The sequence below is a fragment of the Lutra lutra genome, chromosome 12, assembly GCF_902655055.1.
Source record: "Lutra lutra chromosome 12, mLutLut1.2, whole genome shotgun sequence".
In the NCBI taxonomy this organism is placed as follows: Eukaryota; Metazoa; Chordata; class Mammalia; order Carnivora; family Mustelidae; genus Lutra; species Lutra lutra.
The window spans coordinates 8,413,770-8,426,666 of NC_062289.1; the positions used below are offsets into that span (position 1 = coordinate 8,413,770).

The 12,897-nt window shown below is 42.3% G+C and overlaps 1 protein-coding gene across 5 annotated transcripts in view; it reads right to left on the bottom strand.

The window, feature by feature from the left end:
• DOK6 (docking protein 6) overlaps nt 1-1,842 on the bottom strand; it is a 369,400-nt gene extending 367,558 nt beyond the window's left edge. For 2 of the 5 annotated variants that reach the window (XM_047697267.1, XM_047697268.1), the window contains exon 1: nt 1,518-1,829. In XM_047697267.1, the coding sequence (XP_047553223.1) occupies nt 1,518-1,583 (66 nt within the window). In that variant the 5' untranslated portion in view covers nt 1,584-1,829. Of the gene's footprint in view, nt 1-1,517 lie in introns of all 5 variants that reach the window. The other 3 variants (XM_047697266.1, XM_047697269.1, XM_047697270.1) reach the window with 3 other exon arrangements.
• Between the last annotated feature and the right edge of the window lie 11,055 nt (nt 1,843-12,897).

Here is a 12,897-nt window from a genome sequence, read left to right on the forward strand (position 1 = left end):
CCGCTCCCGGGCCCTGCTGGGGCGCGCAGCTGCGCACGGAGGCGCCGGGCGGCGGGGTGGGCGGCTGCGCGGTCCCCGCGTTTGGCACTCCGCGCTCCCACAGAGCTGCCCAAGTTCGAGAACGGGTCTCTCGTCTCCTCGGGGTACAGTCTGCATCTTCAGAGTGAACCCCGAAAGGGGCAGCCCCAAAAGCCAAGTCTGCCTTTCCCCCTCCCCCCGCCCGCTCCCCCACACCTGCGTCCACCAACTCCTGACAAGGCGACTTCTGGGTGCGTAGTGATCCGTCCTCTTTTGGGGGTTCTGCCCTACGTTAGTTCAATTCTCCAGAGATCTATGTAGCCTTGTTTTTCTTTTTTTCTTTCTGAGTGAGGAAATAAACGAACTTCTCGCTCCTTTTCTTTCCAAGTTGGAGGATTCATCCAGTCAGCAGAGAACGCGGGGAATGTTCTCGTTCAAGGCCGCTCTGCCCCAGGATTCCGGAGCTTCGCAGAACTGGAACTTTGAGAACAGGGAGGTACAGAAACAGCCCGGGAATCCGGCTAAGGGGCCCTTTCGCCCCCCAACACCGAGCTTCCCTTCCTGCTCTGGTCCGGCCTGCCAAGGTCGTTCCGGGTCGGCCACCTCCCGTAGCGCGCGGGCCCCACGGCCTCCACCGCGACCCCCGAGCGTCGCGCCCACGCTCCCTGGGCTCCGCCAAGCCCGGGCAGCTCCGCGCCCGCCCCGCCCCTCCCGCCTCTCGGCTCCACTCCGGGTCGTCGGAGACCGTCGGCGCGTCCCTCTTACCTCCCCGAGTGGACACTAGAGAACTTCTGAACCCCCGGGGGGTCTGCACTGTTTCTCTCCCAAGTCAGGCGGAACATCTTTCACGAGAAAACTATGACAGGGTCTCCATAAACTTTGCTGTCGCGAACGCTGCCGTGTCAGCGGCCGTGAGCACACGCCTGCCTGGCCACGGGCGCAGGTACACCTGTCCGGGCGCGCAAAGGGCCAAGGAGCCTGCCACTGGGCAACTGCTCAGGGCGCAGTAAAGTCGCTGGCCGTCGCCGGCGGGGACGCGCGGCGCGGGTAGGGCATCGAAAGAGAATTTCGAAATGGGCTCGGGAAGCGGGGACTAGAAAATGGTGATTCTAGATACACACACAGGAGGGTCCGTGCACCTCCTGCACGCCGCGCAAGCCTCCGGGAAGGCGCACACTTTGAGAACAGAGCGCTGTGGGCTGCACTATACATAAGGCCCCGCCGAGGCAAATTCATCTTAAAACTGACAGTCCCTTTCGTCTACACGACTTCCCAGTCTGGTCCACACCAGCGCCGTGCACGTGAGGATGGGGACCCGGGCGCTCCCGGAAGCCTCGACCCGGTGTGCAGAGCCCCCCGAGGCAGGTGCGGGCCCCCACACCGGCCGAGCAACAAGCGGGCTGTCAGCTCTTCTATGCCCCCGTCCCCGCGCGGGTCACCTCTCCCCGCCGCCCCCCGCCCCCCACCACAGCCGGCCGCGCCGAACGCGAGCAACTCACCCCCAGCTTCCTGCTGCGGATTTTCACGTATCCCTGCTTGACTATGTCGTTAAAGTTGGAGGCCATGGCCAGCGCGTTCGGGCTCGTCCCCTCCGCGATCGGCTTCCCGGAGTCGAGAGCCGCCGTCCGCCGCCGGGTCCGCGCAGGTCTCGCATCCAGCCAGCCGCCGCCACAGCCGCGCCGCCGCCCGGTTCCCCGAGCTCCCGCCGGCGGGGACGCGGGCTGGTGGCAGGGCGGCCGCGGACGGGGAACGCGGCCCGGCGCCGCGAGCAGCGCCCGCCCTCCTCGTTCCGGTCCTCACCTCCGCCCCCCGCCGCGAGCCGAGCGCCAGGCCCGCGCCGCCGCCAGCTGCGGGCGCCCCCACCGCGCCGCCGCCCCCGGCAGCACCCACGGGCTGGCGCCTCACTCGGCGGCGCACAGCTGGCCGGAGCGCACCCGCGCGGCTCCCCGGCGCGGGGGGAGGGGCGCGCGGGGGGTGGGGGGGAGGCGGGCCGAGTCTCCCGCCCGGCTCCCTCCTCCTGGCCCGCGGGGTGGCTGCGCTCGGAGACGCTCGCAAGACTCGCTTCATCCCTCGCAACTCGGGCGGGGAGCTCCTCCCGCTCCCCGCGCCCGGGGTCGCACCCCCCCGCCCCCGCCCGGCTCCCTCTGCCCGCATTGCTCTCCCGGGTGCGGGATTCCTGAGGACACGGCTCCTCATTCCGGGGCTCTCAGTGTCCACTCCCCAGCTGGACACCGGGGAAAGGGCGGCGGGGATGCTCGCAAAGAGGGGAAGGCAAACGGGAGCGAGACGATTGTTTATTTCGGTGGCCTTGTGTACGTGCGTTTTTGTTCCTAAGCACACGCTCGCCTTCAGGTCTTTGCCCCATTAGGAAGTGCAAAGGGACGCGGAGCCCTTCCTGGTGCACACAAAGAGACCAACCGTGCGCATGTGTCTAATCCCTCCGCTGCTGGGGAGACCGGAGCAGTCAGGCGAGGCAGCCCTTCGCCGACGCCCTCTCGCCCAGCAGCGGCGAGGAGCCCCGGAGTGGGCTGATTTATGCACGCGTTTCAGTTAACTATGACTCAAAGTGCCTCGTGGCTTTTTATCTTCTGGAGGAAATGGAGACCATTACTATTACTGGTGGAGGCAAATGATTGATGGAAATGTGCAACTTGTTAAATGAAAACAATGGAGAAACAAACCCCCCTTTACGCACCAACTCATAACATTCCAAAGTAGGCTATTCCCTAGTGTAATAGGGAAGAAGAAGAAGAAATTTTAATTTAAAAATTATATCATTTTTATAAGATGAGAGGAAAAAATAGGGAGTATTGAATTCTAACTGGAGGCAATATATGGGTTTTTGCTATAGGCAAAACTATTTAGTACCTAGAAGCTCAGGACGGTATCCTTTAAGAAAAAAATATAAACTGTGTAAAGATTGAAAATTTTATAAATGACTCATTCATTTATAAAGAATCTATATTTGATAAAAGTTCAGAAGATTATGTTTCTTTTCTCGCTTACCATAGCGAGCAGTATCTTCCCATGTTTTCAGTTAAAATTTCTTTCTGCCCTATTGAGAACATAATCATTTTAAGAGAGAAAGAAAACTACTTGATTGAAGGGAGGAAAAAAATCTGAAAGCTTAAGGAACAATAGCATGTCCCTTGCCCCAACCAAATAGGCACCCCTAAAAAAAGTTGATTTTTGTGCCATCGTTAGCCAGAGCCTTCATCTGGAACCCATCCAACTCAGCGGACACTTTAACTTGCCTTAACAGCGTATTATTCCGCCGCCTTCATTTATGCAACAAACGTTGGTTTGGACTGTCCACCACGAACAGTACCAGATGCTGAGGCAGGTATTTCGAATCAAAGGCAGGATCTCTTAGGATGTAACTGGAAGAAACTCAAGCTCTGACCTTCCCAGAAAATTTACATAAACTCCCTCTTGGTTTGGTGTGATTCCCGCCCTGAAATACCTGGGACTATGTTGTCTGTTCCAGTCACTTGTTGCTATTATGTATACTACCTGGTTATAATTTATGTGAAGACTGATTTAGATTTGCAGATGCTTTAAATACATTATTTCATTCAGTCTTCTTGGAATGCCATGTGTTAAGCAAAAAAAACCAAAACAGAACGAAAACTTGCCATTTAATAGATTAGGAAACAGAGGCTCTGAGACAGACATTCAGTTGTAGAGACACTGTTTCTAGACTGCTTTGGGGTCTATAATAATTTCTATGACCCCTAACTTTCCCCATCATTTATAGAATAATCTGTTTCTACAAATCAGTTGTGAGGTCTTTGAAGTCAAAGATTAATTTTCTTAATAATAATCGCAGTGTGTACTTAAAGGTGAGGTACATTTTATAAATCTGCTTTTAATAATTATATAACAATTATACTTTTGCTCACATACCTATATAGGTCTTTATAACACTCTAAGATGATTTAAATATTCCCCTACAGTTACTTTAGATTCTTAAATTTCTGATGGAGCAGTGTGTGTGTGTGTGTGTGTGTGTGTATTGTGTGTGTATATACAATTGATTGTATCCTCATGGCCTCATTTATTGTAGTCATCTAAGTCTCTAACTTCTGTTATGTAGTAATGTGACTTAGAAATGTGAGGACATTGGTTTTTTTTTTTCCAGAGTAATTCATAAGAAGTGCTATATGTATTCAACTAAATCACATCAAAAAAAACCCCCAAAAGTTTGACTGCTCCATTGATTAGAGGGCTCAAGAGTTGTCAGCCCAATACATCCATTAGAAAATTCTCCACCAAATGTCTACCTAATAGCTTTTTAGCCTTGGGTGATCATTGCATTGATACATTATTTCATTAGGGTTTGTAAAATTGTCATATTCTGATTTAATTTTATTCCTGAATTTATAAACTATTATCTTTTAAAACTATAGGATTGTCTTGAAATCAATTCCTTATAGAGAATATGCTTGATTCTTAACCCTTAACAACCATTTTTCAGAAATATTGAATATGTTCCAGCAAACACAAAAGAATACCCTCCTCCCTTAGAAATATCTTTAAAAATGGAGTTTTGTATATGTAATACATTTCAACCCATCAGAGTCATTATTCTTTTGGGGATTTTAATTGCCTGGTCTTTAACCAGAAGGAGCTGCTTCACTTGACATCTTTGTGTTTTTATCAGGTACCCATGGACCTTAATAGCTTTGTTGTGATCAATCACAAGATATCCTCATTTATCTTGTACATTTCCAGCTCTAGACCTGGAATCCATTCTTTTCCCTAGGAACCTTTGTTTGTCTTAATGGGAAATGAAATTCAGTTCCCATAATCTGGTTACTAGGGTGTTATTTTTGCTACTGATTCTAAGCTTTTCAGCTACAGGAACATTAAATACTTTTATTTTAGAAATATATTTCAAAAGAGAAAAATTCTCAGTTTTATGGATGGGTCCAATTCAATTGTTGTTGATACTACTGTTGAAGTATGTAAGCAAAGATCTCATATTTAAGGATTGCTTCTTTTCTTTTGAGATTTTCATTATGTGAAATAGTTAACATATTTCCAACAATCAAACCTACCAAACAAGGCACGTAGAGAGATATAGTTCTGATTTTTGTCCCTTCCTATTTTCTACCTCTCTTTTTAGGAAACCATTTTTATTAGTTTTTGTTTTATCCTTACATTGTCTCATTTTGATGATATAAGAAAAGATATATGTGTTTCTATTTCTGTTATTCTTACACACAAAAAAATAGCATACTACTCATAATCTTATCATTATAGTAGATAGCCTCCAAACTAGGCCCCCAAAGATCCCCAGGTTTTAATATAATGCCCCATAGAATTTCTCCTTCTGAGTGTGGGCTGAAATTTTTGACTAACTTCTAGTGACTAGAATGGCAGAAGTGATGGAGTGCCTTTTCTAAATTAGGTTATTAAAAGACTGTAACTTCAATTAGGGTGATCTTTATTGGATTGCTGGCCCTGGAGGAAGCTAGCTGCCACAATATGAAGCAATCCTGTGCAGAGACCTTGTGAGTGAACCTAGGGATAGATCATCCAAGGCTTTCCAACAGCCCTGTGAGGGATCCTCCCCGAGGGAAGCCTTTAGGTGAGCACACCTTGCCCAACGCTGAGAGACCCTGAGCCAGAACCAGCCATCTAAGCTTCTACTGGTTGTTCCTAAATAATGAATGCTGTAAGACACCAAAAGTTTGTATTCATCTTTCCATATGCTGACTTTGGGGGCATTTTTTAAATGTATAAATGGGTAACTGAAATCTATTTTGGTATGTGGAAATAAGTGCATGGCTTTGCATCCACCAGTGGCCATGAGAAAGGTGTTAGTGAGGGTTTCAAGGCTTGCAACCTTGCAGACAAATTGCAAAACGTTGGACGTTGAGGACACTATGAGTGAGATCTTACAATAAAGTGAGGAAAATATTACTGGAAATTGGAGGAAGGAGCCCTATTATATGTGGAAGCAGGAAACTTAGCTGAACTGTTCCTGTAGCTCTGTGGAAATTAAAATATTTTCCCACTAAACTGTGTCATCTAGATAAGATTTCCAAACAAAGTGTTGGTGTTGTAATCTTCTTCTTGATACTTAGTAAAATGAGAGCAGAGAGGGATAAACTGAGGGGAGGATCATTAAACAAAAAGGAGCCAAGAACTGATATATTTTTTTAAGATTTTATTTATTTATTTATTTATTTATTTATTTATTTATTTATTTCAGGGGTGGGGGGGTACATGCACAGGGAGAGGGGCAATGGGAGGGAGAGAATCTCAAGCAGACTCCACACTGAGCTAGGAACCCACCACAGGGTTCAGTCTCCCAACCCTGAGATCATGACCTGAGCCAAAATGAAGAGTCAGATGCTTAAACTACAGAGCCACCAGGGGACCCAAGAATTAATGGTTTTAAACATCCCCAGCTCCTCCAAACTATCACAATGCCAGAATGAAGAAATGACTTCTGGACAAAGATAAATCCTGGGCACTACTGTGAACATTTGGTCTAAAGATAAAAGCCAAAGGTGTGACTCTAAGACATGTATTTTTTTTAAGATTTCAGGAAATCAATTATTTTATAGTCACATCTTTGTCTGTATCCTTAGACCAAATTTTCATGACAGTGCTCTGGATTTGATCTAATAAAAAGATTCATAGGAAACCCACAAGGTTTTCAAAAGAGGCATAGGTGAGAAGCCTTATCAGGCAAAGACTGAGAAGGAGGAGATGCATTTGGACTCCCAGCCTTCTACCAGCAGGAAGCAGTGGAAGACTGAGAGAACAATCCAGCTGCAAGAAAATGTGCTGCCTTTAAAAGTAAAGATGATTTTTTTTGGTTCCTCAGGGAGGGACCAAGAGTCTAGAGAGAAGAACCAAGAGTCATAGAGAAGCATTCCTTGACCTTGAGAACTAATCCAGGAATGCCCCAAATTTCCCATTTGGGTTTCATAGTTGTTGAGGACTCCTGATTTTGTGTGTCTTCTTGAGTCCATTTTTGAGCCAGAATGTGTATATTACTTGTACTCTGCTTGTGTCAGCATTGCGTGTTGGAATTGTGATGGGCAGGTTGTCTCTTTAGATTCAACGGTGTACAGTTTGAGAACAAGACTCACAGTTGAAAACTACCTAAAACTGGACATTAGAGAGTGGTCAATGACAACTCCCCTAGTATTTTGATAACTTCCTGCTCCTGGTCTCCTGTTCTTGCTTTTGGATAGAGGCTCTTCTTATTTTCCTGAAGTAGGTATGTGGGTGATATATTCTGCACTGATGATAGTACGGATTCTTGGGTCTCAGCCCTATATCTCCGTGGTCTGTATACGTCATTCCATAGTCCTCAGTTTACTTTGTGCAGTTAAGATATTTAAGGCCAATCTGACCTTCTCTTAGTGTGTAAGTTTTTCTTTCTACCTGAAGCTTATAAAACTTTCCCTTCATCCTTAAATTTCGGATCATGCCTTATGTACTCTCTCATTAAGATGACCTGGAATTTGTGAATACTGTTATTTTGTTATTAATATAACAGAAATATTTTCTATTAATATATCCATTATTTGTTTAACTTTTCTGCTTATATATTATATTACTTCTCCTTCTGGAATTTCTGTTATATCCTGGACCTAGGCTTTGGTTCTTTTTCTTTTTTTTTTCCCTTATTTTTTACAATTTCTTCAGTTTTGGCTCTCTTCTCTGTGACATTCCTTGAACTTGATCTTTCAGACTATAAATTCATATATAATCAGTATTTTGCACTCTTTAAGTCACCTTCTAAATATTAAATTGGGATATCAAGTTTATATCTCTTGAAAGTCTTTTGTCTGAGTTCAGAAGGCTGTCACTTGGATATTCTCAAGCATTCTTTGTGCTATTTTATTCATATCCATGAGTATCCTCTAATAGTTGTGCTTCATTTTTCTGTTTTCATTGCTTCCCCTGATCTCATTGACTTTTGGACACTTTCATGTTTTTTAAATGACTCCTCTCTAGATATCGGAGATTGATAAGTGGTAAGACTCTTGTTCTAACAGAAAGCAGAGTGTCCTCTCCCCTGTAGGCTAGATATGCAGAAGCAGTTTATTATTTCAGATACTTCAAAAGCAGGGTGCCTGGGTGGCTCAGTCATTAAGCATCTGCCTTCAGCTCAGGTTATGATCCCAGGGTTCTGGGATCGAGCCCCTTCTCCTTTTCCCACTCTCCCTACTTGTGTTCCTTCTCTCCCTGTGTCTCTGTCAAATAATTTAATTAAAAAAAAACTACTTCAAAAGCATGTTGGTGTGTATTTTAATAACAAAGGAGATGAACTAAAATACTACCTTATGATTTTCTCTTACATAACATAGAGTTTGAGGAGCTTTTTACTAATTTCTGCCCCTTTCCTAAATGGGGCTTTAAATATCCATTGTGAGGAACCGGTTATTTCTAACATATTTTTTTCTATTTCAAATATATATTTAACATTTTATTCAAATTTATTATCTGAGATATTATTTAAGCTTAAATAAAATAATCCATTTTTCTTAAACGATAGAAGGAAACATTTGGAAATCTCATTTCTAGTTCCCATTAAAACAAGTAAGTAGGTTCAAGGAATTAAATGGTGATATTTAGTTATGAGTAATTAATTTATTATATTTATTATAATTTATTAACTATATTTGTTATATATTATAATTTAAATAATTTGGAAGTTTAAGATCTCAATTAGTTGGCATACTCATTAATATGCAATACTGACTGGCATACTTACAAGACACATAATTCAAGAGATAAAACTAGGGTGCCTGGGTGGCTCAGTGGGTTAAGCCGCTGCCTTCGGTTCAGGTCATGATCTCAGGGTCCTGGGATCGAGTCCCGCATCGGGTTCTCCGCTCGGCGGAGATCCTGCTTGCCCCTCTCTCTCTCTCTCTGCCTGCCTCTCCATCTACTTGTGATCTCTCTCTGTCAAATAAATAAATAAAATCTTAAAAAAAAAAAAGAGATAAAACTATTCAGTCAGTTGGAATTGCAGAAACCGCTCCTTAGATTTTAGTGAGACCTCTTCAATTTCATAAAACCGGTCATTTATTTTTAACTCTCCAGGAACTTTTATTTTAACCCAGAGATTTTTCTATAATGGAATGAGTTTCTTTTTTTTTTTTTTTAAGATTTTATTTATTTATTTGAGAGAGAGAGAGAGAGTAAAAAAAAAATGAGCAGGGGGAGGGGCAGAAGGAAAGGGAGAGGCAGATTCTCCCCTGAGCAGGGAGCTGGATGCAGGGATTGATTCCTGGACCCTGGGATCGTGACCTGAGCTGCAGGCCGACGCTTAACGAACTGAACCACCCAGGTGCCCCTACAATTATATCTTCCAGTGTAGCAGATATAAGGGAACCTAAATCTTTTTTAGGTGGTTTTTTTTTTTAATTTTAAAGATTTTAAAATTTCTTTTTTTTTTAATTTTAAAGATTTTATTTATTTTTTTTTAAAGATTATTTATTTATTTATTTATTTGACAGAGAGAGATCACAAGTAGATGGAGAGGCAGGCAGAGAGAGAGAGGGAAGCAGGATCTCTGCCGAGCAGAGAACCCGATGCGGGACTCGATCCCAGGACCCTGAGATAATGACCTGAGCCGAAGGCAGCGGCTTAACCCACTAGGCCACCCAGGCACCCAAAGATTTTATTTATTTATTTGACAGAGAGAGATCACAAATAGGCAGAGAAGCAGGCAGAGAGAGAGAGAGGGAAGCAGGTCCCTGCTGAGCAGAGAGCCCGATGCGGGACTCGATCCTAGGACCCTGAGATCAGGACCTGAGCCGAAGGCAGTGGCTTAACCCACTGAGCCACCCAGGCGCCTGAAAATTATTTTCGCTGAGAGTAGGCTAGAACAGAAAACATGGACAGGATGGATAGGTGGGAAGCTCTTACGTTGGAGTCCCACAACCCCTGAGAGCTGACTTCCCATTAGGACTGGGTAGACACTGTATTTACAGATCTGTCTTGTCCACTATAAACATTTTAGCACTCTTGTTCTGCTCTAGTAGCTTCTTTTAAAAATCTCTGATGCTAACTCTTACATATGATGTTCAGCTTCTTTTCTGTCTCAAAATCATCATTAATCTCTGCCATTCATGTTTTATTTCTGAAATTTTATTTCTTGCAGAAATAGCACGAGGATCAGGCAAGACAAATATAACTTCCATGAGCCTCAGTTTTTCCCAGTCTACAAAGATGAATATCAAGAACTTAGAGATACCTATTAATATTAGGTGATAGGACATCTCTGACGTAGTGCCCATCCCATAGTTTTTATAAAATGAGTATCGGTTGTCTTCTTCTGTCTTAAAGAATCATTTGGCATAAGGATTTATCCTGTCCGTATTTCTAGGAATATTATATCTTCAATCACAATCAATGCCATCTACATATATGCCTGCTATAGTAATTATTTAACTCAGAGAAATAGACTGGTTAATTTAAGCAGCTTTATTTACTTCAATCTAATGACTAGTCTATGTATAATTGGATAGGCAAAGTATATGACTTATTAAGGGCAGTCAAATGGTGTTTTAGCTGACTCACAGATATTTTATACTCGGGTCTTTTAATATCATATATACAGTATTTACCACCAGTAGTATAAGAAATAAAACTTTCAATATCATAGTGTACTATAGAGCTACCTTATGCTTAAAATGACAATGTATTGAAACTGAATAAAGACTATAGGGTTTGAAGTCCAATGCTTCGTTTAGGATCTTATATCTGCACAGAATTTTAAAATAAAAAGAATATTGGTTCTAAATAAAGAAAAGATCTATCGTCTTAAGAGAGAACTGGATAAATTAAGGAAAAATGTAGGAACAAGATCAGAACCTAAACCATTCTTCTGAAAGAATAGTTAGTATCATCAAAAAAGGGACTCGAATCCCCAAAGTGACAAATTTATACCTGTAGAACATTCGAAAAATGGTTAGGAAAAAGACAATGGTTGGAGGTTTTTGTTTTTGTTTTTTTTTCCTCTGAGGTTATCCCAATGTTCCCTAAGGCTGAATGACAGGCTATCTGGCTTTATGAGTCATAGATTTTATAGACCACACACGGGGACCAGACAAGCCTCCGGGTCAGTCATGACTCAGAGAGGCAATTTCTCACCACAGTTTCACAAACCCCAATGATTCATCAGTGTCTACCTTCTTCTGTCCCTTCTCATTACTGCAGCAATTCAGCCCACTGAAAGAGAGTCAGAAAAGGTGTCAGAGATTATCTTGCTCCTATTCCCTGAATTTTAAATATCAGTTCAAGCAGGTTTCTTTCAGAACACAGGTAAATATCAGGTGTATTATGTGATATTTAATTTAGGCAACATCAAGGAAAACAGCATAATTGGAAAATATCTAAGGGGCTATCTGACCATTCAAAAATATTGTTCACTTATGCTGTAATATCAGATTCACGAGAGATAATTAGGGAAAGAACAAACTCAAATTTTTCTGCTTTCTTGAATTCACTTCAGTGCAATTCAAATATTAGACTTCCTTGAGATTAATTTTAGGTCTTCATCGTATCAGTTCTCTGAGTGTGTTAAGAGGTTAAAACTAGTCTATACAGGGGGTGCCTGGGTGCCTCAGTAAGTTGAAGTCAAGATCTCTGGGTCGTGAGATCGAGCCCTGGCATCCAGCCCTGCATCTGGCCCCACCATTAAGCTCGTAGGTCAGCAGGGAGTCTGCTTAGGATTCTCTTTCCCTTTCCCTCTGTCCTTCTCCCTGCTCACATGCATGCTCGTGCTCTCTCTCTCAAAATAAATAAAATCTTAAAAAAAAAAAAACCCTCTAGTCTATACAGCGAAGATAGAAGATAAAATAAATATCAAGGAGTCACAAAAAGAAGAATCATTTCTAAAAGACAGAAAGTAGTAATGCCCAAAATGATGACTTTAAAAGTGAAAATGTTTCACTAAATAAAATGTACTTATTTATAATTAAAGGAAAACTCATAGTGAGTCACAGTTTAAATCTTGCAAACCCACAATAAAACCATGAGACATTTGTAATTCAAATGTAATTATATTCTAGGTAATAGTAAATGTGTCAATAAATTTTTAAAAAGCAAAAAATATATAACATGATGTGAAACTATCCAATTTCAATAAACCTGCAAAAGCACACAAAAATAAATGACATTTTATGATAACAATACTGTAGTAAACATTTACATTTATAGAAAAATACCAAACAAATTCCACTAATTCATTCTCCCTCTCTCTCTCTCTTTTTTTTTAACAACTACAATAATGAAAGACTGTTTTTGTCAAAGAACTGATTAAGTTTCAACACACTATTTAAAATAGATAATGAAAGGACACTGAATAAAAATATTATGAGTCATATACTCGAAGCTTTACTGAGATATAAATCCATGGTTGTAAATGACATCATAGTTAAAAAAAAGAAGATAATAAGGGTTATATAGCATGTGAAGCCTTCTGTATGTAACAAGTTCAGTGTACTTTATGTGTCAGGAACTAGTCTAAGAGCTGTGTCTGCACTAACTAATTTAATCCTCACAGTAGCCCTGTGAAGCCATTATCACCATTCTATCCAGGAAGAAACTAAAACACAAAGTGTTTAAGTGACCTGCTTTGAATACAAAGTTGTCAAATACCTTAGCCATCTGGTTTTGGAACTCACAAATTTGACTATTGTAAGTTTCTTCTTTAAGAATAGAAATAAACTATCCAACGAAAATACCATTTTAAGTTAAGGAAAATAGAAGGATCATTATACCAGATATAAGGAAAGTACTTGTAAATGGAAAATCACTAAATAGTAAAATTGGTTAAGTTCCAGAGTTCATTTTCTGAGGCACTCATGTAATCATTAGAAAGAGATAAATTATAAATAA